General features: G+C 37.3%; 1 protein-coding gene across 2 annotated transcripts in view; it reads right to left on the reverse strand.

The window, feature by feature from the left end:
* Nucleotides 1-27,878, reverse strand: part of LOC114133426 (leucine-rich repeat and fibronectin type III domain-containing protein 1-like protein) — a 176,573-nt gene that overhangs the window by 2,135 nt on the left and 146,560 nt on the right. For both annotated transcript variants that reach the window (XM_027999322.1, XM_027999321.1), the window contains 2 exons: nt 16,210-16,856; nt 7,231-8,212 (listed from right to left, as the gene is read on the reverse strand). In XM_027999322.1, coding sequence (XP_027855123.1) covers nt 8,205-8,212; nt 16,210-16,856 — 655 coding nt within the window. In that variant the 3' untranslated portion in view covers nt 7,231-8,204. The remainder of the gene's footprint in view (nt 1-7,230; nt 8,213-16,209; nt 16,857-27,878) is intronic.

Below are 27,878 nucleotides of genomic sequence, written 5' to 3' on the forward strand. Positions count from 1 at the left end.
AGGGGGTCGCAAAATTAAAGTCAGTTAATACAATGCAACATATTTCCTTATAGATGTGCTATGTTTTCTTGGCTGGCATTGTTGAGAGGGAGGAAAGAATAGATTGGGAATAAAATTATATTTTGCAAAGCACAAATACAGGTTTACTTATGTTATCTCAAACAACTTAATCTCTATTTGCTATTCCTGTCATGTTTCAAAAACAAGAAATCCCAAACAAGGTATACATTCCTGAGTTTCTCATTAATTTTGAATTGTTCCTATCCACATATTTTCTTTGTTTCCAGTTTTCACATTTTCTCCTATTATAAAGCTTTCCAAAAATGGTGGATGCCAAAATAAATTCACATCTTTCTCCATGGACTTTATTGTCTTTCAATTCTACCGTTCAAGAAAATGTAGCGTCATGGGCTTTTGTTCCTCAGTTTTTTCCTCGATGTTTTCTTCATGTCTAACCTTTTCATAAAAAAAATATTAGATCTGTGTTTAATCTCTCTCCAATATTTTAGAAACATTTTTAAGACACGTAAATATTGCTCTTTAGTGACCATTCCAAATTAGTTTTTCACAAAGAAAAAGTGACCAAAAGATCCAAAACTATAATTACACTTTTTTTCATCCACATTACATTGATTAGTATGAATATGTGCAATTATGACCTGTGGCACATTAATTTAACCAACAAGTTTATACAACATACAATTTCATCCTAGCATAATTACATGCTTGCAGTCTTTTATTCAGTTTAAATCTAAATTTATTTGAATAGACTTTTTTTTTCTTTTCATCAATTTTGATTAGTTTGTCATAAAAGTTGTTGCAGTTGATCCCTAAGCCAGACCTTTTGAGAATCATTGAACTAAAACTGGACTTGTACTGCAGGAACCTTTTTAAGAGCCAAGGTAGATTTTTGGGGATAGGTTTGTCCCCTCAACATTTACACTGCAGGGACCAGGTCCAAAACAGAGCAAGGCAAGTAGAATTCTACTCTGAAAATGGACCTGAAAGAAGTGGAGGACCCCGAGTTAAAGGTGGACATTTACAGTAGGATAGCACCCAGCATTTTTACTGGTGACATATCCTATTCATGTTGTTTCCACATTTCGTATTTTGTGCTCCACTGCAAGTTATATTGTTTGTTAACTCTAAATTACATTGGAGGAGTTCTTGTTCTCTCATTTTTGCTTGCAAATGGAACAATTAACTGTCCAGTATTCATGAGCATTCACAGAATAGGTTTGAATGGAGCAGACATACTGCTGTTTGTGCGTTGGTCTGATGTTACATGTTGTGACATTTAATTACTGACTATCTGAGTATTATTGCAAACTTCTTCTCATTAAGCCATGAGTTTTGAAACTGTCATTTATTTCAGAGCTTAACCACTTTGAAACTGTCATAATGTAATCTGTCTAAATAGTCAACTATACTCTAGATGGAAACTCTGCTTATTGACTTTCTCCTGCAAACAATGAGAGATTAGTCTCTCATTTTAGTCTGATTTCACTCTTAACTGCATTCTATACTCCACAGTTGGAGCTGAGTGGAGGTTCGTTTCCTCATATCACAACAAACTCTTGCAGGAGGAGGAACTATTCGGTGCCAGGGTACTTCATCTATGGAAACAAACCAATTTTCACACAACACAATGGTAATTTACTCAGAAAAAAGTTTATTGTTGATAAATAAACCTATTTGAGAACTCTAATTCTAAATGCACTTTATACTATTGAAAGTTAAAACACTTAAAGCTTGAAGACAATGCTGTCTACGTCTGGTCCCTGCAGAAAATTCATTGTATTGCTTTTACAGAGACACAAATTCATAAGCCAAATTATGAAGACATTTTTTTCTAACAAGTTTTTACATGCTGCCACGTATTCCTCTTCTTTGTTGTTGTTGTTGTTCTTTTTTTTGCATTTTATGTTGATGCTGCACAAAACATCAGGCAGTTCCAATTTGGTCTGAGTGATGAGAGGTATTTAAAGCTTTGGTGCAGAAGCAGAGAAAAGGTTGTAGGGATCATATTTCAACTAATGCTGAGCTGTCCAAATTTTCAGCATTCAATTACATTTTCGTTTTTGCAGAGGTTAATGCTGTTCTGACTCTTTCCCTTCATTACATACATGCTTCTCTGGCTTCCAAATTCAGTTTATCAGTAAATGTCAACTAGATTGGGCATTGATAATGTTTTTACATGTTATTAAAATAATTGTGGCTTCCTCAACATAATCTCAGGCTCCAAGTTCAAATGAATGATAATTTAGCTGTTCTGGGCCAAGTCAACCATCTAAACCCGACCTTGTCCCCCTACTGAACAATAAATAAATTGTTATGTTTTAATCATAAACTCCAATTCTTGCCCCAACTGGTCCCAACCTGTCTGGACATAGACACAGAGTGTCTAAGAATGAGAGGTAATGGTGTGCGTCAGCCAGGTCCTGAATAACAGTGTGTGTTACTGTATCCGGTAATCTGTGCTACAGCTGTACCTGCTGTAACAGATTGGGATCTCTGTGAAAAGCGAGAGGAGAAAGAAAGGTATTTCAAGACTTTGGGCCTCCTTCACCAGGACTACTATTGGGGTCAACAGCCGAGACATGTTGAGGACTTCTGCCACAGGTGTGATTCCTCTTTCTCTTACATTGGCCACTGGTCCAGTTCTGTTTTCAACTTTTCCAGCATCCAGCAAGATCCCAAATAGAGTAAGACATTATGTAGACCTTGTCTCTGTACTGATTGAGAAAACTGCTATGACTAGGATGCCATCGACTATATTGAGATTAAATTTGTGTTAAACTAATAGGCTTATTTGTTTAACATGTTTTGGTACTAAAATGGTGGATGGGCATCTGTGACTTCTATCCAGTTTTCTATGGATAAATGAGGTAGCACATGCTGACATAACTGATTATGTCAGCAACTTCCGGTATGATAGCAGCTGCTCAAGCTACATCCTTTGTTGTGCTGTGTTGGAGCTGCATTTTTCAAGTAATTGGTTTGCAGTTTGGCAAAATGTCTTTTTTTGTTTGTTACAATAATATCACACCTATCCCATGTCCTTTTAAAGCTCAGATATAACAAAATATGCCTTTTTGTCCCAGTTTCTGGCACCACACTGTTAATCAGAGAAAGTCTAGATGAATGCAACTGTACTCGTAAACTGAAACCAGGCAGGATGACACCCCACTGCTTGCGCTACAACTGACCACAAACGAAGAAATATAAACCATATTAAATATGGTTTAATCTATGAATGAGAATATTCAATGTTGTTGCTACAGTTTAACCTTGTCATCACTGGTAAGCAAAGATTTTTAATTGTGTTAACACTTTCAATTATATCTTAATGTGGTTATAAATCTAAAGCTACTTTACAAAATCAAAATTAAATTTCACAAATACGGAGCTAAGAGAATACTGGTCAGAATTTTAAGATATAAAAAAAGTTGCATTTACAATTTACAAAGACATTATTCAATTTTACCATGAATTATATATTTTATAATCAATCCACGTGCATTCAAAACTGAAATAATTCTTATGATGGGGTTGCATCTTATTATAAATTACTCAAAAGGTTAATACTCAGAATACTGTCTCCTATCATTTAAACCCACATTACATCGCCACCTCATCAACAGATTGGAATATAAAAAACTGTATCTATCTGCGTATCTGTTTATCTGAGCTGGCAAGATCTTTTTTAGACATTTAGGAGAGGAAAGAGGGTCACAAAATAAACGCTTTCAAAAATAAACATGCCATGTGTGCATCCATTGTCATCTATTATTCATAGTACCATGTTTCCTCTCAGAGGAACCAAAGGCACCTCACAGCACAATACAGCTGGAGCTCGATACACACTGAGCAATTCGCCACGCATCCCACTCACTGTTCTCCTTCTGTTTCCCCCTCTGTTCCTATTTCTTCCACCTCTCCTCCTCATCTTCTCTTGCCTGTCATCTTTACACTTCTTCTCTTCATATCCCACCTCCTCCCATTTTAGTCCTTACCTTTCCTATCTAAACGCTGAAACTATTGGTTTTTTTTCTTCTTCTCGTAATTCAAGCTGAGTGAGATATACAACACTAGCCTGCCCATTCCCTTCCTATGCAGTTCTGCTCAGTTCTCATCTCCCCCCAGTGCTCCGTCTGTAATTTCTCCTATCGAGTTTGATTTCTGTGGCTGCAATAGAAGGAGGAGTTATGAATGATGATGTCGAGTTTCTGCACTGTTTTAGATTTGTAGGCTGCTATGGTTGTACTTTGCCAATGGCGGCAGAGGAAGTGAACGTAGCCATTCAGTCCTTTTCGGCCATTATTCCAAATATTGAATTAACATTGACATCCATCTTGTTCAACTCGGCACTTCTCTTTTCACAGTTTTTAGGTTTTCACATAGATCCAAAAACAACTTGGCAATCATACTGAAAAAAAATCATCTTTTTGAATTATCTATCTGTTACTGTTCCCTATGCACATATTTCTATTAGAGTAATTTTAGAAGACAGAATTCAATTAAATGCCAGGTGTACTGTTACTGCCTGAGGCATGGCCTAATCAGAACAACTACAATGAACAGAAACGAATACATGGAATCATAGCTGTTGGAGCATGTTTGGTCTATCATTGAAGTAAGAAAGAAAAAGTATATAATCCAACAATGTGTATGTTAAAGTCAAACAACCTGGTTTTTCTAAGTAAGATTTTTTAAATATTTTTTTTTAATTAAATACCTGCGCAAGTGTCAATGTGCTAAAATAAATTTTGTAATAATCTACTACCATTTGACTGTTTAGACCCTTTATCTGCTCTTTATGTTACTTTTACTTGTTGATAGTTTCTCAGATTTCAGACCTTGACACTTCCCTTTCATATATGGCCCATTTTATATTTAATTTCTGCTCTTCACACAGACACAATTCTTGATTTCTGACTCTACATCCATCATCCTCTGATTTGATTGATGATTGATTGATTTCTGACTGCTAAATCATTTGGAAACACTCAGTAAGAAAGTTGGCTGAAATGACTTTACCATCTGTCACTGAAGTTAATACAAAGTGTCATTTCTAACATGAGTGTGTTTGACAGCTATCTCAAGCACTTTTCATACAAATGCACTAATATGTGCCCGTTCACATCTAGTCATGTCTACGCCACATCAGTGACCAGATGGGACATGCCTCTTAAACTGAAGTCACAGCATAGTTCATTAATTTGTATGGTTGGACTGAGATCTCACTCCTGCATTTTATCTTTAAATACAGCAAAGTGGCAGCAGAGGAGCGGCACTTGCATCTGTACAATGGTCACAGATGGCTGCTGTCACATTAAAAAACATGGGCCTTCATACACTTCATTAGTTAACTGATAATCAGATCATTCCTTTCTGTGATGGGAAGCTTAAAGACAAAATAATTGCAAATAAGCACATTTAAACAAGTGGACTAATCTTAAGAAGCAACATCAAAATGTAATGCAAACTGCAGCAGCAGTGGCATATGAGTGTAGTCTTAATGTAATCTAGCTAGATAAGAAAGTCCCTGTTAATTTGCCAAAACTAGTTTTTATTTTGGAGCTTGTATAAATTCAACTTTGGAGAATGGATGCTTGACTTGTGTCAGTAGGAATAAACACTTCCCAATGGAATGAAACTCCACATCTGATTGAAAGGAGTAAAATGTCCAGTGGGAGGTTACAGCAATGAACAATATCAGGGAGGCTGTAATGACCTGTATCAGTCATTCATCATCTTCATCAGACTGTGTGCAAAATATAGCAAGCTTCTTTCAGTTCTGACTTTATGAACTTTTGTGTGGACAACACCATCCCCACCAGAACACCAAGGTGCTTCACTAATAACAAACCCCTGCTCACCAGTGAGCTGAAGGAGCCGAACAGGAAAAAAAGACACAACATATTTTACTTCTAACATTAAAAGAGACCAACATTGTGCTGCAATTATTGAAATGGTTTGTAAATTTTCCAGATTTTTTTTAATTACTTCCAACTAGCCATTTACACTTTCTCAGTATTTTGTATAATTCCCTTTAAACTGTTTAAACTTTTTTGGTGTCCTTCCACAAATTTCTCACAGTAGTTTACTCGTGCTTTGGCCCATTCCTCCAGACAGAACTGGTGCTAGATTTGTAGGCCATCTTGCTTGTACGTACCTTTGCATTTGTATGTTCAGTAATTGTATTAGATGAATGAACGTATGAGCTAGTAAGAGGACATTGTAAAATCATAAATACATAAGATGACTGTTGAAAAAATCTTCTCTTCTATGCTCAGCAGAGAATACAGAAATTGTTATGTAAATACCCATTAAAACTACAGGGGTGCTAGTGACACAACATGGCAATTGGCAATTCTCAGCTGTAAATTGTTTGAGAGGAGTTCTTCAATTCGATGAAAAATGGAGAGGTGTGGGCCATTTAAACCTCACTTCACATTTCACTTGTTTTTCATTTTCTAAAAGGACACTTATATGCATTTATGATTTAATGTCTAATGAATATCAAGAGGTGTCCACCCAGTAAGAAAGAAGAGAAGCACTAAATATGCTGTTGATTATCTAAAATTAAAATAATTTCAAATTGAAAGTGAATGTGTATCTCTAACCTAAAGAAGAGACACTGAATTCTGCAGAACGTGACACCCACCTTTGTTGAATCTGGCTAAATAGATATCAATGACCCTCTTTTGTACAGAACTCCCCTTTAGGCTGTACTTTGCTTAAAAATATATCTTCTTCCAGCATATTAAATTTTCCACCAGTGTTCAATCACTGCCTCAGGTAGGCAAGATCAAAGCAGAAATCGGACAGAGAAATGGAAGAGAGGTGCATGAGGCATGGAGCTGCTTAGACACTCAGAGAAAGCAGCAGACTGGAGAGGGTTGCAATTCCTATTGCCTGTGGTGACATTGTCGCAGGGAAATCCTAATGAAACAGATTGTTTAGCCGAGGTGGTTCTCTAATTTCCTAGCTGACAGCAATTAGAAAGAGGTTTGTTAAACTGTTGCCCTCATTAGTTTACGAAGAGAAGAGACTGCAGAATCTGAATATTTTCAAAACTATCAGACAAGACCCAATATTGACGAATGCCCATGGTGGGTGCTGATGTGTCATATGTTACACTAATTACTGAAGCTGGCTATTTCGTTGTGGATACTTTGATTGCTCTTTTGGTTAGGTTAATTGCATAAACAATTGACTACTCACCTGCTTAGAGGCTTCTGAAGAGATGTGAGAGAAGTCGATCACAGTCCTTAAGGTCTTTACCCCGTCCAGTGATAAACGATGCATACAGGACTTGAGCAGTAGCACACTGAGTACTGTGTAGTCTAGCACAGATCTTCCCTTATTGATTCAACATAGATTTCCAGAGTAGGCTCCAGTGTGTCCAGATTTGTCCATTCTCTCCATAGGAGTCTTGATCAGTTTGTGTTTTCTGCCTACTTTGTCATTTCCAGAGGATGGATTCTAATTAGGAGATAGCATGGCCCAGTCACGGTACAGATCCACTTCCAGCTCAGCAGCCAGTGGAACAGCTTAGTTTATCGACATTTAACAGAACTGTGTTATTCAGTATTGATTAATAAAATAGAGCTTCACGGAGTCAACGTCTGCATATGTCCCATGTGTGTCAGGTTAGGGTGTGTTTATATAAAACATCAGACTTGAAATGTACAGCCTGTCGGTGTATGGTTACCATTAAATCCATGTTCTGTTTCATGATGATGAATTTATTTGCTGTGTCTTTATACCATCCACTCAGTCTGTATTGATGCTGCTCCTGATAGTGGTTGTTACTTTGTATTTTCTATCGACTTTATTGTTAATAATTATCATAGGCCCGTGTTGTTTTTCAGCTCATTTTTTTTCCCCTCAGCGTTCCACTTTCCCCGCTGATACTGATCGAAAAATGCCCTTAGATTACAAGTAATTCTGATGATCCCACCATCACCACGTCTTGACCGGTAGTCCAATCCAGATGCAATAACTAGTAAAAGCACTTGAAAGCAAATCGGACTGTAAAGGTCTATAACACCATGATATTCAAAGAAAGAAAGAAATAGATGCAGGAAACAGGAGATGCAGGGAGATGGGCTTCAGGGCCTTTTTGTCTTGAGAGTTTTCACCAACTTCTTCTGTCTGGTGATGTTTGTTTTCCCACATCTGCCAGAATAGCAACTTCAGGGTTCTAGAAAACAGGAGTGAGACAAGCTTTGTAAGTAGATGTTTAAGGTGTTGACTGCTATAACTCAGAAGGTTACAATCAGAGTAAAAGTATTGAATTTGTTTTAAAATGCAATAAAGAAAAATCACACTGGGTCTGAACAGGGGTAAGAAAAACAGGAGGTTCAGGGTAAAACAATAGCAGTAACAGAAAGTAATAAAAATCTGCAAGATCAGTAGACCAACATTTTGGACTGAATAAGAGTTTATGTACTAGAATTAATTTATTTCCCACTGTTTACGTCTATTTAATGGAATTTTAGCAAAAAGGTCACTGAGTTGTTCTTGTGGTAGAGGGCTAAGATAATCAGCAACACTACTTTTCCACCTGCTCTGCTAAATTCCTCAAACATTGCTTAAAGCAATACATTTGAAAAAGACAAAGGTGACAGTTCAGTGTTTTGATTGTTAGCAATTTTAAAGGACGTCCTGTCTACATTTTCAAAGGCCAAAGAGTGTGTTGCACTGAATGTACATGCTAAGTTTTATAAAACTACTTTTTTTCTTTATAACTCATCAAACTCTTACTTTTAATAGGAACAATTTGTTTCTTTTGATGAAAATTATAAGACGCTATCTGCTATGTAAGATCAATGCAAGAATAAAAAAATGTTGTGCTGGAAACTATGAAAACTTTCCTTAAACTATTTTGTAAGGTGGTTTGTCAGGGGAATTATTTTTCTGGTCCAGTTATGGCACAGTTTATTTATTTTTTTTAAGTGAATGAAGCAGTCATTCTGAAATGTCTTCTGTTTAATCATCCATCACACAATGTCAGTGAATTAAAGGAGGTAGTGACTGTAGTTTGCAATGATTTGGAAGTGGATAGAAAAGCCAGAAGAAAAGAAGATCCAATCAGAACTGACTAAAACAAAAAAGGAAAAGGGTTGGATGGCAGCAAGCTGCACATGAGGCCTCCAGTGCAGGGTGGGAGCAGCGAACTGGGTATAACAGAGGGCAATATGGGAATATAGGGGAAACAAAAAAATCTATGGTGCAAAGGTCATTACTCTTTGAGGGTCGTGTTGGCGCCATATCTTCCTGAGGTCAAGAGACCTTTCAGATCTTAAAGTTTCTCCATTCGACACTGTGAGGCCTTCTGCCATCTGCTACTAGAGGCATCAAAAATTGAGAGATACAAGAGAAGTGGAGAAGGAAACAGCTCAGAGACATTGAAATAAATAACAAGAAGCAGTGAAAAACAATGGTTTGAATGCAAGTGAACAGTGCAAAGAAATGTGGGGGAATATTGGGAAAATCAAAAAGTCAAAACAGAAAAGGTGGAGGCAGAGAAAGCAGAGACAAGTACTTTGGAAAGAAAGCAGGGGGAGAAGACATTGGCAATGGAAGAGCAGAATTTACAGAGACAGGTGGCAGTGAAGAATGAGGCCGGGCATATGGGATGACAATGAGGGGAGTGATGATAGATTAAAATACAAGGAGAACAGACAGGCTACAGGGTCATGGAGGGGCCAGGGGAAGAACACACAATTGCACTTCTCACAGACTCACTCACATCTTTGAGTTATGCTGTTTTTCAATACCATCTAACCTTGTGGCAACGTCTGCATTGGCTCAAGGAAGTTAAAATGGTTTTATTATTTGGACCTTTGAGCAGACATGGTAGGAAAACAAATTCTAAATGTAAGCAATAATGGTAGTTACCTGTTTTGATTTTCTACCCACACATGCCCTCAAAGCTCAACCAACTACAGAGTTATACTTTACCCTCCTGTCAGGGAGTTTCTTTGTCAAATCTTTTCTTGTTTGACAAAGAAACGTTTTCTCTTCCATAACAATTCTGCTTTTGATGTGAGACAAACATATTGTCTGTGGCCTGCACTTTGACTGGGACTTCAGGGAGGTGGTCTTTGAGTTGATGTGTTAAGGTAGAGTATTTTAGAATGAATGCGAACAAAAGAAAGCATTTAGCATTCAAGACTATTTTGGAATACTGACTCCTACAGAAGATCCTGTCCACAGTCATCAGCATCTACAACTAGACTCTTAAAAAGTCTGTATAATATTAGTTACAGCAGCATTCAGTTTCCTTTCTGGATATTCAAATATTAGTAGAACAATAATTTACAATACCTTTCATATTAATATGGATATATTAATATGAAATATATTAATATATTAATATATGAATACTCAGAAGTGGTAACCTTTTTTATATAAATCACATGTTGGAGGTTTTATACCAGATCAAACATGTTAATCGCTCTATCAGGCAGTATGACATGACCACGGTCAGCTAAAACAGTTAAGTTGTTGAAATATACAAAGCAGTGAGGTGGCAATTTATCCTCAGATCTGATATGTTAAGCAAGCAAAATGTTCAAGGATGTGGGCCAATTCTACAAGGGCCGACACAGACGAGTTTAGGTCTTAAGGGTGTCAGAATACACAATTTGTCACAGTTTGCTGGGTTTAGGGCTACAGGGCCAAAGTTTCTACTAATTTAAATCTACTAATAACCCAACTAATTCTCTAGTTAATATATTAATACTCAGAAGTGGTAACCCTTTTTTTAATAAATCACATGTTGGAGGTTTTATACCAGGTAATAATTTATTTTTCACTCCACTTTGCTCCTCTATTTTATAACTTTATCAGGTGGCTGCGTCGATGCAGACTCCTAACCACCACTGAAGGAGCCAAGTGTTGACTAGGCTTTCAAATTCCCCTGGTCTTAATCAATGCAGAATTTGTGGGATTTGCTGGACAAACAAGGTTGATCCATGAAGGCCCCACTTTGTAAATTAAAAGATTTGCTGCAGACATCTTGTGCAGATTTCCGAGCATGCCATCAGTAGTCAAAGGAAGTCTATAGCTTGATATGTGGCAGCAAAGCAGAAACCAATACACTATCAAGCAGGTGATCATAATGTTAAGCTGATCAAAATCAATCAAATAACTAACTTGTTTTATCATGGTAGTCATTAGAATATGTAACTCTCCTTGTATGTAAACAAAAAGCTTTTCAAATGTAAGGAACACAGATTTCTTCATTTTCTAACTGCAGTAGGTTGAAAATGACTTTTAAAAATAACATATCACCAACAAATGCAACAATTCATATTCATACATAGAAACGTAAAAGTACTCTTGGAAGTAGCCTGAGTGTGTGCTTGTGTATGTGTGTGTTTGACAGATGGGTGTCTCTATTTATCTGTCAATTGTTCTTTTCCTCAGGCTCCCTGATTCACTGCAGCTCTTTCTCTGATCAGATCAATGTTGCCATTCTCTGCATTGCAGCAAACAGAGTAACACATCGCAAACACAGTTACACCCAGAGAAACCCAAAGAGCCTGTGCACCCCCGCAGGAGTATTGTCCCTCGCTGTAGGTTGCCCTCTAAGTGCCAGTGATGCTGGAATCAAAGGAAGGAAACAAAGACCACAAAAAGGCCAGCACTTTTTATTCCAGACTAAAGCCTCAAGATGAAAACTACTGTAATTGGTTTGCTGTCTGTCCTGTTTTTGGAGACTCTCTGACTTTTGAAATTCTTTTAGTTAGGGGAAATCAAAGAATGGAAAGGTCAATAGGGCCAGTAGATGTAATATTTAAGTTCATATCTATAATTATAATAACATTTATAATTCCCAGCTATAATTAGGTTGTCCTGACTTTTCTTGTTTGCAACCTTACTTTTGCCTTCAGTCTCTGTGCAACAATTAAGTTTTTGGTGTCTGTACATATCACACATCACCAAAAACCCTCAAAATCAGTTACTCTCCCCTGCAGTCTCTTTGACACCTGAGGGACTCAAACATGTTTGTAATTCCACCTTTCTATAACACTTACCAACTGTGATGTTGAGTGGATTTAACTGAGTCATATACAGCGGAACTACTGCAAAATCAGCAAAGTTCATAGAAGTGAAACCTTTCCCTGAACCCTCAGGCTAAGCTTCTTCATGCCGCACATATCTCTTGTTCTCCTGCCGCTATCACCATGAGGCTCAGTATCGTCTCTCATAAACTCATTCACAGAGGCCAATTGAATGACATATCAACAACTGATAACGTATTTCAACTCAGCTGTTTAAGCCACTCATGTGAAAAGGTGTCTCCATTTATTCATCCCATTAAACCCCCTGCTTTCCTGAAAGGATTAGAGTTGAGGGAGAAATGCTCTGGTGTAGGTTTAGTACGCAGAGCATATGCCCCAAAAAGATTTCACACGCTCATGTCGTTTTATATTATTATAACACTCGTTAGCATTTCAAGTGAACTTTGAGAGTATGAGGTCACTTGAGCAGTGAGAATCAAGGGAAGTGGGCCTGATTACGTAATACAAAGGCTACATCCAACAGTTTTTGCTTGCAATTAAATTATTACATAAGTAACTATTAGTTCAGAATGTTGTCTGCTACAAAAGAAATATGCATTGTGATCATGATTTGCTGTTTGTTTGATGCTGTTTCTAATTCAGGAATGCCTTAACACAGAAAATGCAACAGTTATAGCCTATAACCTGGACTGTGAATCCAGGTTGTAGGACTCTTAAAAGTTTTTTTCTTTCACAATTATCTTAAGGTTCTGGCTATTCCTGCTGTAAACTGCACTTTTTCTGCAACATGTTTTCCTTCCACTCAACTTTCAGTAATAAACTTGGATAGAGAACTCTGTGAATGACCAGGACCTTTAGTGTCTTGTTCTTTTTGTGGTGTTTATCAACGACGCCTAAACAATTGTCATCTGTCTTCCAACATTATTACACTTGCCACAACATGGTCAAAGCACAACATTTATCTGTTAAAAGTTACCCGTATTCATCTTATTTTTTTTTGTGATATAAAATTTTGTTTTCTAGTAACTGTTAGTTATTTGTGAAATTACCAGAAATAAAAACTACATCACTTTGTGTGTATCAAGTTTTTATGAGTGAATAACAGACTAAATCAGTATTATTCTGAGTATTGTGTTGACATTTACAACAACTGAACCATTTTCAATTTGTTTTTGGTAATAGGACATTTATAGGTGCCACAGAGGCATGTTTTCATTATCTATCATGGTCCCACTGTCCAAGGTCATATAAATCTTGTGTGTATTTTTCTAGTTAAATATTTTTAGCTCAGAATTTTAATTATAAATCAGTAGATACACACTTTGACAAACAGTGCTGTATAATTTAACTGAAAGTTTTTGTGGGTTGCAGCTGTGGTTTCCATTTTTTCAATACATGTCCAAAACAAACTGTTTTCTTTTAAATGCCATCGAGTTAACGTTATACTCAACTGTAGCTGGTTTCCAGAAAAGTTGAACAAAGCAAAGCTAAGCAACGCAAGCTAATTCTGAAAGCTTTCAAAAAAGAGAATACTCAAAATACATTTTTTTCAATATAATTTTCAAAATATCCTATTTAGACTATTGAAAGTAGCCGAGTCCAGGGAGACTCGTAAGACATGAAGGACGCCGGTCTTCAAAAGCAGAATTGGATTCTAGTAATTTTTATAAACCTATTATCAAATCCTGGCAACCCAGTTACTCAATTGAGAATGGCTAAAGTAGATATGGAAGACTGATAGCAGTAAAAGGAGTCATGGCTGGGGTATCTTCTTAAGGTTTGTAAGTTTTTGCAACATCACATGAAAGAAAATGCCGCTAGCTTTAGATTGCTTTATTTTGATTTTTGGTTCTATGATCAATTCATGATGAGAGCATACTGCAGAAAGTACTAGTAAAAGTACTAGTACTAGTAAAAAGAGATCTACTCCTACAGTAGATCTCTTTCTGTAGGAGTGGCACATTTGTGAAAATACTGCCTTGTAAGTCAAATGTTATTGTGTACTTGACTTTGTGAGTCAGCTGGATCCCCATTAAATTTGCAAGACTGTGATCACAAAAGAGATGCCATCTTAAAGATAGCATCCAGCTGCCATCTTAATAGGAGCTAGATGAAAGTTTTTGTTGGGCTGACAATTTACATAGAAGTGTACCCAAATTGTAGAATGCTTTGTTTAGTCTCAGCATCTATGTTCTTAATTTTTTAAAAAGATTTATTAAATGGTCTTTGTCTGTAAACATCCAAACATAAGATATTCATAACATTTTTTCTTTAATTTTTCATGTTGAACATTGCTTAATAAATGTTAAGGAAGATTCATTAAATAATAGTCTCTATCATAAACCCATTTTTGGGTTTTAGCTCTGCTAGAAAGGAAAATAAAATAAACCCCTATCTGCTCATTTATGACTCATCAATCAAGCTGGTTATGTCTTACAGAGATGTAAGTTTTAATCAAGGAAGCTGGCATGAATTAGAACTCAGCAGGATATATTTTAAGGTGTGGGTATTGAGCATAACCCATTCTAAAGGTCTGCAAAACCAACATTTAGGTGCCAAATCCAGGGATATACACACTCAACACTTTATTACATCCTAATAGTACCAGTTGTGGACCACTTTTGGTTTTAGAATTGTCTTATTTTTTTATGGCTCAGATTGAACAAGGTGTCCATAATAGTTTTTCGCAGTTCATGCGGATTTCTTAGTTTAATGTCCATAATATAAATGTTCTGTTCCAAAAGATTTTAAAGGTTCTCTACTGAATTGGACTTTGGAAACTCTGGAGTATAGTGAATTATTTGTTATGTTCATTACTCAGTTTTATGACATGGTGCATTACCCTGTCTTAAGTAGCTTTATTGGCTAGAAAGTATTCACAGTGGTAAGATTATGGTTGTTAAATTGTGAACAATAATCGGAGACTGTGAGACCTGTCAATGTTGGTCTAGCCTGTTATTCTGTAGTTTTGGTGAGCATTATTTTCTGATCTTTGGCATTGATCATTACTTTTGGCCAGCACATTTGCAACGTACTGAATAACGTGACTTTTTCGGGCCAATCACATAGAGACCCTTCTGAGAGATTGTGCATGTAAATCTGAGTGGCTCAGCATTTTCTAATATTCAAACTACCATGCATGTTTAATGGCACTTAAATCATCTCTGTATGTCTGGTCTGAACTTCAGCAAGTTGTGTTTGCCAAATTCTGGTAAATAAGTGTGTTGAGTTGCTGCTCTGAGTGGCTGTTTGCCATTTGTGTTTGGAAACAACTGAACAAGTGTACCTGCTGTCACTATCATGTGTGTTAGCTTGGAGAAGTGACCAAGGAAGGTTAATTTTAGCCCCTATTTTCTTTGCACAATCACATAGAGACAGTCCAAAAGCACCTAAGTCCTGTCCTAAAATGCACTGTCTGAAAGGCTGACTTTTGCCCTATTATCCCTATTTCCTTCAGACTCATCTCAGTAATTTCTGCTTCATCTGACTATAGTATTAGTATTGTCTGACAAACTGCCAAGTAATGCTTGTGGCAAAAACATCACATTACCACATACATGTAACTTGAGTAAGTGAAGTAAATTCAGATATGTCATACACGTTAGCAGCTTATGGATATATAGAATTATCTTTCTCCCTTAGGAGTCAATAAACAAAATCCAAAAAGCAAGTTAGCAAAACAGAGACGACAAAGCTTGGAGAAGACTCATCACAGATCTTTTTCTGTAATGAGATTAACTATAAATGTTAAGTAAATTTTTCTTGCATAGCGCGGCATTTCAAAGAGAATGTGTTAAGTAGGACTTAAGATCCGACTGTAGCACTAAAAACAAAAGGTTGTCTCACCTTCTGTCTCATATTTAGTACGTGCACAAGGATGGTGTCTCTCATTTCCATTCTCGCACACACTCACCCAGTTTCTCGCGTTTTTCTCTGTTATTATCTTGCTCAATTTCACTCTCTGAATTGCACATTGTCTATTTGTCTTCCTACATCGCTCTCTGTTTGACGTTATTTGTGTCCCTTCTTTGTATTTTCCCACCCACCTTTACTCTGTCAACTTCTTTTTTTTCACTCCTTTTAAGCACTTTCTTCTATGCTCTGCTGGTTGGTACTTTCTATGTCTATTTAGTTTTATCTTTCTGTCTTTCTATGGTTCTACTACCTGCTAGTTCCATGGGAGATGAGGGATCTTTGGTGACAGATGATGGTCTTATTTTCATCTCAATGGAAACCCTGGAAGAGAAGCGGGCCTTGGTTGGGGAGAGCAACTCCTCATTAGCCAAGGAGTCTGTCTTTGCCATGACGCTCTGTTCGCTGCTCTCCTCCTCGACCAATGCCACAGTGTCTTTCGTAGTGTTGCTAGGTGACATAGCCCTAGAAGGCAACAGCACCTGTTCGTCCTGACTGTCTGTCATCTTTGAGGCAGAGTGAGGAAGGACTTGAACCTGGCTGCCTCCTTGTCCGTTGCTCTGTGGCCTTGGCGCTGTCCCTGCAATGGTTGCTTTTCCATGGCCAGTGCCTTGATGACTGTAAACCTTGTATCGGATCATTAAAATAATGATGAAAACCAGCACAGATGCAACTATAATTCCTCCAATGATGATGATCATAGTGCCACCCAAGAAGTGGCTATGAAGTGCTTGACACTGACTGAACTCAGTGTCTGTGGTGAATGAGAGGCAGCCCAGAGGTCGCGTTGCAGTCAGTGATGTGATGATGTCATCAAATACAGCCAGGACACAGAGATCGTAGCTGCGTCCTGCAGCAAGGTCCCGGACAAGAAAATCATTGGTGGTGGATGGAATCATCCTGCAGAAGACAAAGGCAAGAGATGATGTCAGTGAGATGATTGAACCACCATGCACACTGTAGGGAAAAAGAATATTTAAAACAGTGCATCTACAGATAGACGCTTTGCATGTTCACGTCATATTAAAGAAAGCAGACAAATAAAATGAGTGTTTATTTGCAACCAGTATAAATTAAACAAATGTGTTGGGTTTTAAGCTTGAAACACATTTCCATACAACCAAGTAATTAATTTACAAAAATATTTATACATGCATGTAACATCAATACTGCAGCGTTTGTTTTAGGTCAATTTATATTGATGAAGTTTAGAATTTAAACCTTAGACAAGTAATTCCATCTTGTTATAAGGAAATGTAGTGCTGAAAAAGCCAAGAGCATTTGCATTGATGTATCTTTGACTCTTGTCGTCTCATTAACTCCCTGAAATCACCTCACATGGTAGTTATGGGCTCTGCAAATCCTACTTAGTAATGGTTAAAAAAAGATCTCCAAACACTCTATATCAGTGCTTCCCAAACCTAATCCTCAAGTTTTAGATGTTTTAGATGTTTTAGATGCCTCCTTGCTTCCAAACACTTGACCTTAATAAGTGGGAGATGAACAGGCTTCTACAGCATTTGGTGGCTGCAGAGGAGGTCATGCAATTAGTTGAATCAGGTGTGCTGGAACGGAGTCACATCTAAAATATGAAGGGCAGGGATACCTGAGAATTAGGTTTGGGAACCATTGCACTACTAGATGAAGCTGAATGGATCTTCTGTGGGAAGCAAACCACACAAACAAAAACAACCCATAACACCCAAAGGAATGCTTTGTAAAGTCCGGTTAGCAGACACCAGAGGACACCTCCACTTAGTATTTGAGCATGCTCTGATGAGTCAGAGCTCTTTTGGCAGCGTGAAGAACACCTACACGATGAGCAGTTAGTTTTATTGTTGAGACTAATCTGTTTAACTGCATCTGAGCCAGCAGAAGGTGGCTGGTAGCAAAGGCATTACTGACCTGTTGAAGCCATTGCCATGATTCAGACTGAAACCCATATCATCCCCGCCCCTCATTTTTAGCCCTAACCTTATTTGCCTAAGGGTATTTCAATTGTTTTTGCTTTGTTAGGGCTGAAGATGAAAGCTCATGGATTAAGGAGTCTTAAAATCAAACAAACTAAATAAATAAATAAATAAAATGTCTTAAGTCTTTTTGTAAATTCAAGTACAAGTGTACATAATTCTGTAACTGCTAAACTGCTACAATGTCTAAATAGTGTCCCAAGATATGATATTTAATACGACTGTTAATATATTCAATAAGAAATATATAGACAAAAATATGTACATCAACTATTTCAACCATTTTGGTTGTTCAAAAGTACCTCCTGTAATCCAAGTTTACATAGAACCTAACATGTCTATTTGCTGCTGCATTACACCGATGAGCTTGATAAGCCTGGGCTATTGAAATAAGAACCTTAAGACATCAGATGTTTAAAGAAGTTATGGTTTTATTATCTGTGATAAAATATGAAAGATACATAAAGTGTCATTACATGTTTCATGCACTGCTGCCTGAGGCACAACAGCCACCGCACTGGCCTTATTTCCCCACTGAGCTGGAATTCATCTTTCTGTGATCCGACAAACACTTGCAAAAACTACAGAAACAATCAGTGTTTGATTAAACCATCCTGATTCTTCCCTTTGTTAGCATTTTCTTCTGCATCCCAAGAAGTAAACAAATCATATAAAATTTTACTGAACATTTTTGCTGGTGGAATCCACCAGAGAAATCACCATGATAATATATAGCAGTACTTTTTTTTCATGTACCTTTTGCCTTCATACTCATTTTATCTGCATTTCCTCTGGGGGTTGTTACATACAGAATAACTAGGAGACGTGTCAAAAACCCATATGTCACTGTTACATTTTCCTTTTGCCTCAGTCGCATATTCCTCATAGTGACATAAATCTTCTTTACTATCTTTCGCATGATCATGCTGTAAATTTATATTCCCCTCTCAGTGGAGACAGACAGGCTTTACAACATAGTACAGAGCAAAAAACATTGGATGGAAAGTCAGTGAGTGCATTTATGTTTGTGTTTGCGAAAGCCTGTGGGCAGCGTGGAATTGCCTGGCCCAGTCTCAGTGCCAAGAGTAGTGATGGCACCAAACCACAATCCAGGAAGTATACCTTGGCAGAATGTTTTGTGTGTTTTTCTGAGTGTGTGTCTGTGTGTGACCTTGTGTGGTTGTGAACTGATGTGAAAGAATCCCTACACTTATTTCCTGATCAAAATTGGGCCAGAAAATCTTCGTTATTTCTTGCTGGAGGGCAACAAGATGATGTGATAGCAGATTTGGGAAGGAATTCTCAGACGTGAAAAGGAAATAAGAACAGAAAAAGAAGATAAAAACATCTCTATTTGCATTCCCAGACATGAGGAATTGTGGTTTTCCCTATAATGTTTGATGAAAATATATTTTTAGAGGATTTCAGCTAAATATAAGTCACTATCCTGTGGTCCAAAAAATCTATTCTCATCTGAAATCGTCAAACTGCTGTGCTTCTTTTAATTCTTTGACAATATCTTTTTTGATTAAACTTGAAAGTTGTGATGTTGTAAAGACTCTTTCTTTGTTTCTCACAATGCAAGGCGAGGTGTGTAAAGGTGCCCTCAGGAGCTGAACAGTCTGACTCAAAACACATTATGTAAAAGTCGTGACAGATTATAATTAAATTTCCATGGAGATAGGAGTGAGTTTCAATATTTGTTACAAAACCAACTTCTGGGCTTGCTTTGAAAGTGACTGGAGAGCTGTTTATGTTAATGAGGTACAAATAAAAGTAATGCATGGAAAAATGAGCCTAAATGTAAGTACAGTACATCAGTAAATGTCAGAGAAAAACCATAACGCTTTGGAGGTAATCATCTGAAATAAGAAGTAAAAATTTAAATATCACTTCTCTTACTTTAAAAGTTTACAATCTCATTTGTGGGTTAGTAAGAGAGAACATTTATTATATTTAACTGGTGGTAGTTACTACCTCTTCAGCGTGTCAGTGTTGTGCAGAGGTCTGCTAACTAGCCGCCATTTAATCCAGGTGTGTTGAACCAGGGAGCAAATTAAACCAGGCAGGACACCAGCCCTTTAGGACTGACGTTGGACATCCCTAATTCAAAGGACCTCCGAGCTTTTAGCAATTTTGCATTTTTTTGGAAGTTTCTTTCAGATTAAAGGAGCATAAAAAATACTGGCACTTCTCCATGTTTGGTTCTGATTCTGGGGATGCAGAGTAGACCTGAACTAGAAGACCAGAGTGAAATGGTAAATAGTCTGTGTACGTACTTGGATAGTGCTTTACTTAATCCAGAGGACTCCAAAGCACTTTACACTACATTCAGCTATTCACCCTGTCATATGCAAATGGTGGTGAGCTACGTTGTAAGTTAATTGTTTTTCTCCACAGTCCGCACGTGGTATTTGCTCTTTATTGATAAAGTAAAGAAAATAAATGAACAAAGAATGCCTAACAAGCAAAACAGGACAGTGATAATTTATACAGAAATGTGCAAGTAAAGGGGACAATTAAAACACAAGGCATTTGAAATAACTATATGTAAATAATGATAATTTTGAAAGTTATTATTATTATTATATTTTATTCTTTTTTGGGTTCCTATTATTCCTATCCCTATTATGCAAATACAGGCTCAAGTTCAGTAAGTAGTTCTGCAATATACTACATTGTCCTCTTAACAATTTGCTGTTTGTTCCTGGTGTTAATGAAAGTCAATAATGCAAACTCCAGCACAGCATCAGGAGACTATTTATAATCCCCACAGAGAGTCCAATGAGATTTCACTGTGGTCAGTTGGAACTGGGGAGCAACACAGCTTCCCCATGGGCTGTGACATGGAGCAATCTGTCACAGCACATGCATCATCCAGAATACAGAACAGCCGTAGTAATGGCCCCATCGCTGCATATTCTCCGCTCACTAAAACTGTTCCAGAACCCTTATTCTCCTTCTTGTACGGTTTGAAATGAATGATCAGTCTGTAAAATTTAAGACATTCTAATGGCAGGTTAACTTTAAGAATGTAACTGCTTCTAATACAGCAACATTAGGATAATATTATTTAGTATAATTTACTGTAGTTATCTAATTAGCTAGGCTATGAGTCAACTACCTACATTTCATTACAAAAGAAAATGTAGAATACAGTGGGCATAAAAAGTATTCACCAACTTGGACATTTTGCCCTTTTTCTGCTTTTACAAAACTGTCAGACAATTCTTTCACTATGTATTGTCAAAAGTCAAAACTGAATTTTACAAATGGCAAAAATAAGTAATATGATTGCATAAATGTTCACCCCCTTTAAATGACCTGATTCAACAGAGGTCCAACTAATTGGTGATAGTAGTCTCAAAAGGAGAGGAATGCAGATCACCTAAGTGCAGTGATTGTGTCTCAAGTGACTGTCAAATAAAGACACCCATGTCTGGAAGGTCCATTTTCTGATAAATAAGTATTCCTGGCTATCATTGCAGCATGAACACTAAAGAAAACTTCAGCAAATCAGAGAAGAGATTACTGAGAATGTAGGACACGGGATGGAAACAAAAAAATCTCTAACGCACAGAATATCCCTGAAGTTTCGTTAAGTCCACCATCAAGAAATGGAAATATGGCCCATGAGCAAATCTGCCTAGATCAGGTCATCTTCACAAGCTTCTGAATCTAGAGACTGCATACAACAACTGTTACCCAGATTTTCCACAGTCAGTGTTGAAGAAGACTCAGAAAGACTCTGTGGTCAAGTAGAAGGAAGTTCTTTGATCTGATGAGACCAAAATGGAGATTTTTGGCTGTCGGACAAGACGTTATATTTGGTGGACACATCATCACAAACACAACATTCCCAGTTTGATCCTCACTGTGAAGAATAGTGGTGGCAGAATCATGTTGTGAGGATGCTTCTTTGGAGCAGGCCCTGGAAGGCATTCAAAGTTAGAATAAAATAAATGCAGCAAAATATCAGGAAATTCTGGAGGAAAGTTTGTTAGTGTCTGAAAGATAACTATGGCTTTGGAGAACATGTATTTTCCAGCAAGACAACAAATTGAAGCATCCAGCTAAAGCTACACAGAAGTGGTCTCAACATAACAAGGTAGATATTCTGGAGCGGCCAAGTCAAAGTCAAGACCACAATATCATAGTGCATTTGTGGCTGAACTTGAAAAGGATTGTTCCCAGTCAATCTCCAAGAATACTTTTAATAAGCACTGTATCTGAACACAAATTAGTCATTCAGAAGGCCACTTTTTGACACTTCTGTGACTCCATCTATTTTATGCAGTTCAGCAAATATTTATGCAGAAATAGGACAACACTATTACTACTGATCCTGAACCATACAGTTTTAAACATGACATTTATTGCACTGTATAGAAATTTGTACATTCTGAAGCCTGCTGGAGTGTTCCATGCTTGTGCTCATGTGACACAAATTGTAGAATGTGAGATTCTCCCAGAAAGCTCTTGGAGCCCAAAGCTGTTGCCCTTTAGTTATAACATGCAAGAATTCCCACGAACTCTTGTGAGCCAGGCAGATAGACTACACTTTAGTTTAGTTTTAATTGGCTGTCCTGCTTTCATTGTGTGGGTCAACTGAGCCTTTACCATGTTGGGTTTATGCTGAACATAAATAGCAAGACACTGGGTATTCAAGTTAAACATTCTCAAAAGAAGACGGTGGAGTTTATAGGGCTGTCACATTGAAAAAAGTTAAATATGAAAATCATATAATTTGTGACAGTCACAAGCTGTGTCTGTGTACAATGTAGCTGTCGTCCTTGTCTGATGTTACAGATTCTTCTTGTTACAGTAGGAATCATGTGACAACATATATTTTTAATTGATTTAATTATTTAAGCATTTTATTATTGTCTTATCTTAGACTAGGACAGCGAAGGGTTGTGGTGAAGCAGAGAAATAGCTAAAACATGTAGGGCAGTGTGTCTTGAGAACCAGAGTTGGGAAATACTGCATTAGAGGCACTTGCTCTAAACAGTAAAGAAACGAGGGGTGCTGCACTGCTGACTGCTGCATCTATATGTTTTCAAGAGGGAGAGAATGCACATGTTTGGAGTGCAGCTGCTATTTCCATACCCTGCGAATATACTACACTGTGTGCACTATTATAAATGAAGTCAGTATTTTGGCCATGTAATCTTTTTTTATATGCATATTTTATAATTCCAGGCTGGATAAACCTGAATGCATAAAGGATTTAAGCGTAACAGATGTCTGTAATGAGAGAGGGTGTGGCTTACGGAGGTGAACACCCTATATAAAGGTGTGCATATTTATTAGGCAGCTTCTTGTTTTTAGGTATAACTGACTCTGGAAATTGAACAATGACCAAACTCTTAAAATTACAGTATTACGATATTGGGGCGAGATCACAGAATCATCAAACACTTTTTGTTGAAAATAGTCAACAGGGCCACCAGAAACCTGTTGGACCCAATAAGGAGCAGGCAACCCTCACTAAATACTATCTGTTGGAAAAATGACCCTTACTCTGTATCAAATACAATGCCACACATACATGCACACTCCCACACACGCACACCCCCACACACCCCTACACTCCCATCAGTGTGCTTCCTTGAGCCTGACGTTTTTATGTCTGAATTTTACTGGCTTGACTGACAGCAAGATGTTTTGGGGGTTTTTTTTAATACTGTCCATCAATCAGGCCTCAAGCAGCTAAAATGCATACAACAATACACAAACACACTCTTTCACTTCCACACACGCTGTCACAGAGTCACATCCTGAGATTTGGGCTGTGACTGTTGATCTAAGCAAAAACGCCCAGTGCATATTGATGAGAATGTGCCCTGGGTGTTTTTAAATAGTTTAATGTGCCAATTATTCCACCAGAGCAGGTGGTCCAGAGACGAGAAGGGCAAAGGTTTGACAGCACAGCTCCAGCAACATGCACACCAGGTCCATTTGTGTGGATATACTGCAATAAAAAAGTGAACTCAACATGAATAAACGTTTAGTTATTTACTGACTTACAATAAACACTGAATCATTGAAAAATGATATTCAAGCACATGTGATTGAACTGACTATTCTTTAAAACTGACTCTTCTTTAAAAAAAAATTACACAATACAACATAAAAAAGTCAATCAAAAAAGTGTCAGCGTATGCGATTTTTGGAAGAACAGAGCAGTCATTAGGTAATTTACAAGTCAGGAGGTGAGATTTGATGTCATGAGCTTTAGTAATAAACATACCTGCAACACTGTTAATCATTCTGTGGGGACTTTTCCTTCTGAAGCTCAGGTGCTGCATGCCCTGTCACGTTGACCTTTCTGAAGAGATGAGCCACTCCCTGAGATACACCTTCCCTGAGAATCTGAGTCAGTAGATTTGGGGTCACTCTGATTGGCTACACTTGTGACACGACCCTCCTCATTCACTGTTATCATAATCTCATGGTGTATAATTTTGCCCTATCTCTCAAGTCCTCTCCAGTCTCTTGTCTTCAGCCTTTGAAAGTATCTCTCTCCTGAAGGCATAACTCTACACAACTAGATAATTTGCTTTGTCATACTCTATTGCAACATGACTTTCAGTCATTTACAGTGTTATTCAAAAATCAGTGCACCATACATATTTAAAAAGTAGTTTTGGGAGCTCATTATCTTGATAAACATTTTCCCACAGCTCAGAGCAGATGCAGCAAGACATATTATTCAAGTCTACAGAAAGACATCAAAGCTTTCCTCTAAGCTCTTATTTGGCAAAGCTGCAACAACATCTCTCTTAAAAACATCTAAAATAATGTAACTTCACGACCTTGAGCATCTTTACATCAAGTGATTACATTGTTATTATTGCAATTAAGAAGGAAAGCTCTTGGGTTAAGTAGGAAGTTTATTATGTGTACAGTCATCGGCCACTTTCCAGGTACGCACAGTTTTGACCCATTCTTCCTTCAAAATGACTTTAACCCTATATTCAACAAGTTTATTAAGGTGTCAGAAATGTTCCTGAGATTATAGTTTATATTGACATGCTAACATCATACAGTAGCAGATTTGTCAACTGCATATTCTTGATTTGATCTGCTGGTGTAAAACAAAAATGTGCTCTTCTGTATTGAAACCAGTTTGAAAAGCTCTGAGCACTGAACACTATGTGACGTGGTGACGTATCCTAGAAGAAGTGACCATCAGATGAAGGGAACATTGTGGTTATAAAGGAATAGACCTGGTTGGCAACAATATTCAGATCGTGGCATTTAGCAATGCTCAGGGGCCCAAGGAATAATAAAAGGTCCCCTATGCCATCACATCATCACCACAACATGCCTGAAATGTTAATCTAGCAACATGGAGCCATGCTTTTATTGTGTTTGCCCAAATTCTGTTCCTATTGATTCAACTGAAATCAAGACTGCTTCGAACAAGGAGTCTTGATATTTGTTTTTCATGCTTCGGTGGCCTATGCTAACTGTAGCCTGAGTTTCCTTTGTTCGATAACATGAATTTTTTGCTTTTGCTCCCAAATTCTGCCTCTGACTTTGAGGCATTTTCCTTCAGTGCTGAATTTTCTATTTTATTTATTTATTTTTTATCATTCTCATTATCAAACTGGAGACAATTGTACATGAAATTCCAATGCAGGCCTTTGAAGTCTTTGATAGTTTAAAACTAATTTTAATTACATGTGTTCCTGATTTCTATGCTCTGATTAAACTTCAACAAGTCACACATCATACATTAGCGCTTAAATGCACTCAGTTGCTTCCATGAAACGGCTGATTGGCTCTTTGCGCTAACAACAAATTTAATGGGTGTAACCAATAAAGAAGCCAGTAAAAGTAATTATATCAATAATACCATGTCAATGATACAAATTTAAATATTATAGTAGCCCCTGTCACAAAAGTGTTCTGCCATTAAGCCATAAAACCAATTGCTCTCAACTGCAGCTGGCTGTCTATTAACACAAAACAAGGCTTTGGTGTTCAAAGTTAGAAACCTTTCAGAAATCCTGCCACCCTCATGAAACTAAATGAGGGATGCAATTTGGTCAGGTATAAATACTAGAGGGCCATGCATAAAATGAGTACTGGGCATCTTCCTTTATGGGTAAGCTAAACACATTGGTGATGTGTGACATGTTCTATTTTCCACTAGAACTGCAAATACCCTTGGCTGCAGTCTGATACTTTGTGCTGTCTCAGCAGACAATCTGTGTTTGCATCGTCATCGTGATGGACCTAGCTGCCCAGATCCTGATGGGATTTTGCTGTAAATTTGCCATACCGACCATCTAATTGTTGCAGCACACCTTCAAATTGGTAAGATGGCTCAACACAATAAATTGCCCAATAGCGGGCTTACCTTACTTTACGCCTCAAAGGCATAAAAGCAGCAGGTTGTCCACACAACCCCCTATGCTATCCTCGCCTTTTCACATTGAGCCAGGATAAAGACTTGGAAATACTGGCTTTAAGAGAAATTTGTAAGTTTAGTCTCTTCTTACACCTGCAATTTCCATTTATAACCCTAATATAATATACATATGCAAAGGGACAAAAAAGTATGCTTCCATTCCCAAAGCAGTTCACATTTTACTTGGTCTGCTCTGCAGTGAGAAATGAATAGTGTGACATTTGCGTAAATTAGATACAGTCTGGGTAGTTTATTTTTTTTTGATTCAACCATATTGGGACTTGTCAGTATAGTAATGTCACTAGGCTGGCTGGCTGGTTGTGCTCTCAGCTGACTACAGATCTGTTGCTATTACAAGTGTGACCTGTTTTCTGTGTGTGCCCTTAGGCATGCCTGCTTGTGTGTTTTGTAATTGTGGAATTTCATGTATCGGTCAGGTAGAAAGACTGAGCTATATAGGAATGAAATTGAAAATAAAAGTAAAACATTAAGATTTTAATTCTAGGTCATCCATTAATTCATATTTATTTAACTTAAGGCAACTGTAGGGCAACTGGACCTGGAGATCCCTTTCACGTTTGACAATTTCTAAATAAATGTGACTTATACTTCGAAGTGACTTATGTATGATTTCCTCTTCATGAGACATTTTTGGACTTGTGCTACTTATACTCAGGTATGACACCTAGCCTGGAAAATACGGTAGATGAGCTGTGAGGTTGATCACCGCAACAGAAATTGTAATCCTTCTGTATTAACCAGGAGGTTTTCAAAAACCTCGTCTTACTGACAGTTGTCTTTCAGACTCCAAATTTCTTAGAACATTATAGGTAAGTTATTTATTTGTAAAAAGTGTTTGTTTATACAGGCTTGTTTGAAGAAATTCCTGCAGTTATATGTTCTTTGACAGAACAGAAAACAGGCTTGAAATTGCCTTGAAATATATTTTCACCCAACGGATACACAAAAGCAAATTTTTTACATATATATTTTGAGTGGGCAACTTAACATGTTATCTGGTAAGATGTTGGAAAATGAATAAAGGGCTAATTCATACTGCCTTCTCAGAATTATTTCAGTAATGGTTAAAAATTAAACAGCTTTTCCTCCTCATTTTTGCGGAGTTTTATGTAGTTCTTCCCTGCGCATGGTAAATTAAAAAAAAAAATCATTTTAAAGATGTTTCTAACATCATCTACCTTTGTTCAATCGTCTGTCCTACCTTGACTTTACAGAAAGCCATACACTAAATAGACTTTTAATTTGTTTCAAAATTTTAACCAAACTTTACTTTGTTGGGAAACAGCCACAAACACGGACAACTTGCTGTTACAAGATCCACTGAATCTAAAAAACAGAGCCAAAAACAGCTTAGCTGGAGCTACCACCTTTTTTTGGTGCAATTTGCAAATTAATTTTATTCAATATAATTGTTAATGCTTCCTTTCAGAAAGAGGACATATATTCAGACACACTACTAGACCATGGCAAGGGATAGTGACTGGAACCATAAATGAGTGAATTTGTCAC

This window comes from Xiphophorus couchianus, chromosome 18, assembly GCF_001444195.1.
Source record: "Xiphophorus couchianus chromosome 18, X_couchianus-1.0, whole genome shotgun sequence".
NCBI lineage: Eukaryota > Metazoa > Chordata > Actinopteri > Cyprinodontiformes > Poeciliidae > Xiphophorus > Xiphophorus couchianus.